This window comes from Sphaeramia orbicularis, chromosome 4 (genome assembly GCF_902148855.1).
Source record: "Sphaeramia orbicularis chromosome 4, fSphaOr1.1, whole genome shotgun sequence".
Classification (NCBI taxonomy): Eukaryota; Metazoa; Chordata; class Actinopteri; order Kurtiformes; family Apogonidae; genus Sphaeramia; species Sphaeramia orbicularis.
This window is the reverse complement of record NC_043960.1, coordinates 47637744-47644452: the sequence shown is the minus strand read 5'-3', so window position 1 is coordinate 47644452 and position 6709 is coordinate 47637744. Positions and strand designations below refer to the sequence as shown.

The 6709-nt window shown below is 37.9% G+C and overlaps 1 protein-coding gene across 4 annotated transcripts in view; it reads left to right on the top strand.

Moving 5' to 3' along the window:
* matk (megakaryocyte-associated tyrosine kinase) overlaps window positions 1-6311 on the top strand; it is a 30382-nt gene extending 24071 nt beyond the window's left edge. For all 4 annotated transcript variants that reach the window (XM_030132109.1, XM_030132111.1, XM_030132108.1 and 1 more), the window contains one exon: window positions 3524-6311. In XM_030132109.1, the coding sequence (XP_029987969.1) occupies window positions 3524-3745 (222 nt within the window). In that variant the 3' untranslated portion in view covers window positions 3746-6311. The remainder of the gene's footprint in view (window positions 1-3523) is intronic.
* The last annotated feature ends 398 nt before the right edge of the window (window positions 6312-6709 follow it).

Below are 6709 nucleotides of genomic sequence, written 5' to 3'. Positions count from 1 at the left end.
CTGATTGATCCAGAATTCCCTGCTTTTCCTGACTTGTGTCGTGGATTTTCTTAGGATAAAAAATTATGTAAATGTGGAAGTTCACAGCGCCTTGTAAAATCTGAAAAACAAAATCAACTTTTTTTCATGAAAAGTATGAATTAGTGGAGATGTTCATTTTCTAAAATTAAAGATTCTTCATTTAAAGCTATACCTACCAATGTGGCATGTCTCACAGCACTTAGTAAAAATTTGAACATGAACAACCCGCCTCCCTCTGCTTCCCTCTGCCCAAGGTTATAATAGTTTTGGATTTTTAATTATAGTTTAGTTTTAAGTAGTTTTTACTTTTTTTCTCTAATAATTAATTCTAATTCAGTTAGTTTTAATTAGTTTTTAGAGCAGGTTTGCTAGTTTTTATTAGTTATTGTTTTTTTTCTGAATGCTTAGTTTTAGTTTAGTTTAGTTTAGTTTAGTTTTAGTTATTTCATATATTTTATCTTCCTCACCATCCTATTCAAAGAAATTAGTGAGGCGCAGATCAGTGGGTTACCCTGGACACTTTATTTGGGGGTCGGGTTAGGGCGGCTCATTGACTGAGCAGAGACACAAACACATGTACAGTACAATGTATAAATTCCCTATAGCAGGTTGGGGGGGTGTGATCCATACACAACATCACTTACATGAAAACAATGCTAAGATGTGCAAAGCGTGAGAGGAGATGCACAAAGCAGCCAGCAGTAAACCAGATAGAAACATATATAAACCAGCCAACCAGCAGTAAACCAAACAGAAACATATATAAATCGGCTAACCAGCAGTAAACCGCATACAAACATATATAAACCATATAGAAATATATATAATCCACATATAAACATATATAACCCAGTTCAACAATAGTAAACCACACCTTAGCAGATATGTCATATCTTAATCATCTACATTTCCATTATTAGCCAACTTTGCTTCATTTCAGTTCAGCTAGCTGTAGCTAGTAACATCAAACGTTTTTTTAACATTATAACAGGTCACATACCTCTGTAATTAGATTAGTTTTCATCCTCCTCTTTTCTCCTCTTCTAAACTGTGCAGTTAAGGGCTTGGAAGGCCTTTTCATGGTGCTAAACTCTCCATCCTTTACCTGGATGTTTACACTTGTCTGACTCTGTCATTCAGCTCCAGTCTGTCTCTGTCACTCATGCACACACAGTGAGCAAAAAAAAACCAAAACAACCTCACGCATCACTTAAGTAAATCCCATACAGGACTCTGCTGCTTTGTCCCAGCTTTAGTCTGTATGTTCCAGGTAGAGTGGGGACCAGAAGACGACTCAAAACCACAAGTGACCAGACATGATAGACTGTGAAGTGTCGTATGGTGCCGCTAGCTAAAATTGCTGGATTGAAATAAATCTATTTCATATCAATCCGACATTAACAAAGACGAAAACTAAGGAAATTTTATCCATAATTTTTATACATTTTAGTTAGTTTTGTAAGCTCACAATACAGTTTCAATTAGTTATCATTTTTTTCTTTTAATTAGAGTTTTTATTTATTTCAGTTAACGAAAATATTTTTTCAATTTTAGTTTTCGTGATTTTGTTCGTTTTCGTTAACGATAACAACCTTGCCTCTGCCTGAGGTCTGACGCTCTCCTCCTCTCACCTGATGCGCATGGCGGAAACGGAGGTGGAGGTGGAGGTCCGGTCCACTTTGGCGTGTCTGCGGACCCCTCCCACAGTAACCACATGCGTCATCCAGCTGCCGCAGCTCCTGTTTCATCAGTAGACCCTGTATTTAAGGGTCTGGTCTGTGCAGTGCTGGGTTGGTGTCTTCATTGCACCCCATGAACTGGGAGATGAGGTACCCAGGCGATGGGCACGCGCACTGTGAATGTGCGGCCTCCGCGAATTTTCCGTGGACATTTGAGGTTTCATAGTCCATGCGTTTATCATCCTATATCATCATGCACTGTATGACACTACGTAAATGTAACTGTATGAGTCCTGTGGTCCTAAAAGCTCACCTTTGTCCAGACCTGTCTGTGGAGTCTGGTGCACTGGACTTCATCTCCATCCTTCATGCACCGGACTCCTGTTTGTTCCCCTTGGTTGTTGTTTCTGTTAATAAATCAAATTTTTTTTCCCTTCATGTGCATTTGAGTCCTATCCATAAACATCCTAGACAGGAGACTGTGGTCAGTGACAGGAGAGGCAGCGCGAGTGAAGCGTCAGATTCCGAGGTACCCATATCGGATGCGGGGACGGCGATAGTGGATCGGATGCGGGACGGCCGTAATGGATGATTGACAGGAGGCACAGCCAGGCTTGGCTAATTATTTCATTTGGACCAAATAAAATGAGAGGAAGAGGACAAAGTACGCCGAGCTAGTGGAGGAGTGCTGGAACAACGGTTGGAAAACAAGATGCCAACCCATTGAAGTAGGATGCCGAGGATTTGTGGGCCAGTCCCTCTGCAGGGCCTACAAGATGCTGGGCATCACAGGGGCCAGCCAGCGAAGGGCCATTAAGGTGGCCACCGACGCAGCAGAAATGGCGTCAAGGTGGCTGTGGATCAAGAGGGGAGAGGAGTGGAAAGTAGGGTAATACTACCTGGACACAAGCTGGGGCCTGATCAACCCCAGCTGGGTCGCCTGGAGGAGGGGGTCTGATTGTTGAAAGACCCGAAACCCCCTGAGATCCCAGGTTACATCACTGATGATGTGTCCAGGAGCACCACAAGGTGTATCTTAGAAATGGTCAGAATTTTATCAGAAATATGAGCAATATATGAGAATTAAACATTTTTGAGTTTCAATACCTGGTGGATTTCTTTTACATTTTAGTTTGACACACGCTTATTAGGAGCATTTTAAGATGACAAAAGTGTAAAAATGACACATCATACAGTATAGCTTTAATTGAAATGAACAATATCATCAATATATAGCAATATCAGTATAATTGATTATAATTATTTCTGCAGCAGCTGTAGATAATTATTATGCAGGATGTGTAATAACTGCCTTGATTTCCAATTAAATATGATGTCGTTGTCATCCGTCTGATATACCTCCATTCGTCAGATTTTATGGATAATAGAAGGCTTTGATTGACAGCTCACTTGCTATGGTTTATACTGTTAAAATTCTGTTATGAACAGCAGGTAAAAGACATCTTGTAATGTGAATACCACAATGTAAATAATGTAAATGTGTAAATATTATTTAAATTTTAAGAATGTTTAATTCTAAATTCTGTATTTAAATAAATATTTACTTATACAAATACCAAATTTTTCTTTTTCCTTTATATTTCACTCTCACTTTTGTTTTTTTTTTCTACCTGTTTTTTGCACTGGTGTGTTGTATGTTGCTGCTGTCAACTGTGAAATTTCTCCATGGTGGGATCAAAAAAGTCTTATCTTATAATGCTGCAATTCTTATGTATAACCAAAGGTAGACAACTGGAAATAATTTGTGTTTTTATTAACTTGTATTCCAAACTAATATCACATATTTTTCTCCTCTGGTACAGTCTCTGAAGGAGGTGAAGGAGAGTGTGGAGGGGGGCTATCGCATGGATGCCCCTGACGACTGCCCTCCTGGAGTTTTCGCCCTCATGAAGCTTTGCTGGGAACATGAACCACGCAGAAGACCCGCTTTCCACAAACTGCGAGAAAAACTGGAACAACAAATGGCTAAACACAGCCCGGACCCTTGGTCTGAACCTCAGGATGAAATCAGATCTGGATGCTGAATTTGGAACTCAGAAACAGCACGTCTGCCCTTGAAATATATTCTGTTGACCCCCTTTGTGGTGATGAAACCACAAAGTTTAAATGCAAACTACTGGATTTCTAATAAACTACTGGGTGGTACAAAAAAAAACACTCCAGGGAGAGATTAATGTCTGGAGTTAATGGAATTAATTCTGTGGCAAGTAAGATGAACAGACATCACACTTTTTCCACACAGTTTAGAACTTGAAGTGGAAAATGTGTGATGTTTTATAATAAATGTACTATAATAAAGGATTAATAAATGGTTCATAAAGAGGACATTAATTGGGTTATAATAAACACATAGCTTTCATACACTGAATGAGGTTCACTATTTAGCACGATTGGTACTGTTAAATTTTTCTACTTTCTAACCTTACCTTTTCTTGTCCCTTAGGTCTTCAGTATATTAAACTATTCACTAGAGCTATTGCAGTTTATGACCTGCAAAAGAGGTTCCTTTATATAACTCATTTACGATACCAACACAGATCAGGTACCACCAACAACAATGTGAGTTTACATTTTATAGATCATAATACTTAATTCACAAGAGTAGAGTGCCCATGTTTTGCTTAAATTTTTAGTTAAAGCATTGCTGGCACAAGTTATCAGAAAAGTACACTCTTACCAACAGGTCATGAAATGCAGCCACTGGGGAAGTGTCTTTCTAATATCTAATATCGGTGACAGCCACTGGGACTGGCTCCAAAAATTATAGACGTAGACTGAATCCCCCCCCCCCCCGAGAGTCACTCTGGTCTTATATGTTTTATTTGGACCTTTTGAAGATGGATCACTAGATAACTTTGTTGTCAGGCTTTGACTCTTTGTTGGTAATTGTTAGCATGTGAACTGCCTACAGTCTTCTCACCATTTATATGAGCGCTTCTCTCATTTCTACATCTCTCATGTTTATCATTTCTTCTCAGTTGCAGTCCACCTCACAGCACAAATCATTGATTTCTGAACTGTAGTTTTGAAGCCAGTGGTTTAGGATTTTTTTCTGATGGCATACTGGCATTTTTGTAACTGGAAGTACACTGTACTTGGATTAAAGAGGTGGAGGCACAGGAGTATGACAGATCAGAACCATCTGTGATGGATCAGGGTTGAGCTGATGCTAAACCCAACCTCTGGATCTGACGTAGTAAAACTGGAAGCTAATGCTGAAATTTGAGGTTAAAACCATAAAGGTTAATGATGGCTCGCTACGTGGCAAAGTACAGGTCATAATTGTTTTTGTTTTCTAATGTGTTGTAACAGCTTATTCATGATTTATAAAGTTTTTGCACCTGATTTTATAAGATTTTAAACTATTAACTACTATCCCCAATAAATATTTCAAAGTGATACTGTGAGACTGTCATACAAACATTGAATTCATCTCACATTGTAATGAACAACCACTAATTAATACATCAACCGCAAAAAACATGTTCTTCAGAATCATACTGCTGATAATACAATGTACCACTGTGGTGATTAAGCATGAAAGTAATCAGGAACTACAAAAATGTATTGCACATACTTCACATTTAGCAGGTCTATTTGTACAGCACTGTTTAAAAATAGGGAAAATAACTGAGGCCTGGTGTAAATATCAGGCAGCGTGTGAACACAGGCTGAGTTAATACCAGTTAATACCGGGAACAGGAAATGCATAGAAGAAGGAGGACAGCAATCAAATTGAGGAAAAGGAAAAACAATATTTATCCGAAATTTAATCACAGATCATACAAATCGGCTTACAGCCCAGTATTTAATATTCAGCAACTCAAGGTTTAAACATATTTAAGGCTATTGCTTTTATGAAATGTACTAATATTTTGTATTAAACAGCATTATAGTTCATTTGCTTATTTGGAATTTAGTTAATTTTACCAAATGTTTCCAGTTATTTTCCCAAAAATAGAAATAACATTCCTTGTCCTTCATTCCTTTGGTGCGTACAGTGGACATTGATTGAATTGAAGTTTAATTTACATCTTGTAAATCTTTTGTAAATATTGCATCTATTTTTACTTTCTCTGTCATTTTATTACATAAGTTTTTGAAATGATAAGATCCTGTTATCCACCATCCCCCTGGGATGTTTGGTTTTCTGTGGGTACAGAATGATTTATACTCTATCTGCAGATGCAAAAGATTTTGAACTTCAAATGTGTATTTTATATATTCTGATATATATTCTGTTTATTAAAGTACATTTGTTCACGCTATTTAATATCCTATATTAATACAATTTAAAGGTAGTTTGTCTTTTCTTATATTCAAAGAAGAAATTACAGATGTCACATTTAAGTCTGCGTAAGCTTGATATTTGTCCCTGTCCCAGGAGATCGACACAAAAATTGAGGTTTGATCCTCTGTTAGTTGTTATCATGAAATAGACTACAAGGAAGGGTCTGCCACGATTTGTTCAATCTACTCTGTGATTTCCGGAAGCACTCTAATGGTATGAGCTACAAAAGCATTTAAGAGAAAAAAAAATGTACAATCAACAAAAATATATAAATAAAAGATGTGTCCCCTTTTATCATGAATAAGTCAAACATTTTGAGTGGTGCAGATGAAGTATTTTCTGTGCTGTTCATCGTATACAGCTGCTGATCAGGTATTTTAGTTTGTAAATGAGGATGATATAGAAAATCCCTCAGGATGTTTTTCTTGGAGGTGTCTAAGACCATTCATGCTTGCTTAACCATTCATGCTCACTTTACATATGCCCATTTCAAACAGTCTGCCAATGGCAGAGAGTCTAATCGGGAACATCGGGAGGATTCCCGATGGGCCGGTGTTCATGTCAATCTGGATTTTGGGCTGGTTGGATGGGAAAAATAATTTTGACACTTATCTGTCACTTCTCTAATCTTCTCCTTGCATTCATTCTCCATTCATTTGACAGCACAGCCCCTACATCACAGTAGATTCAATGGGTT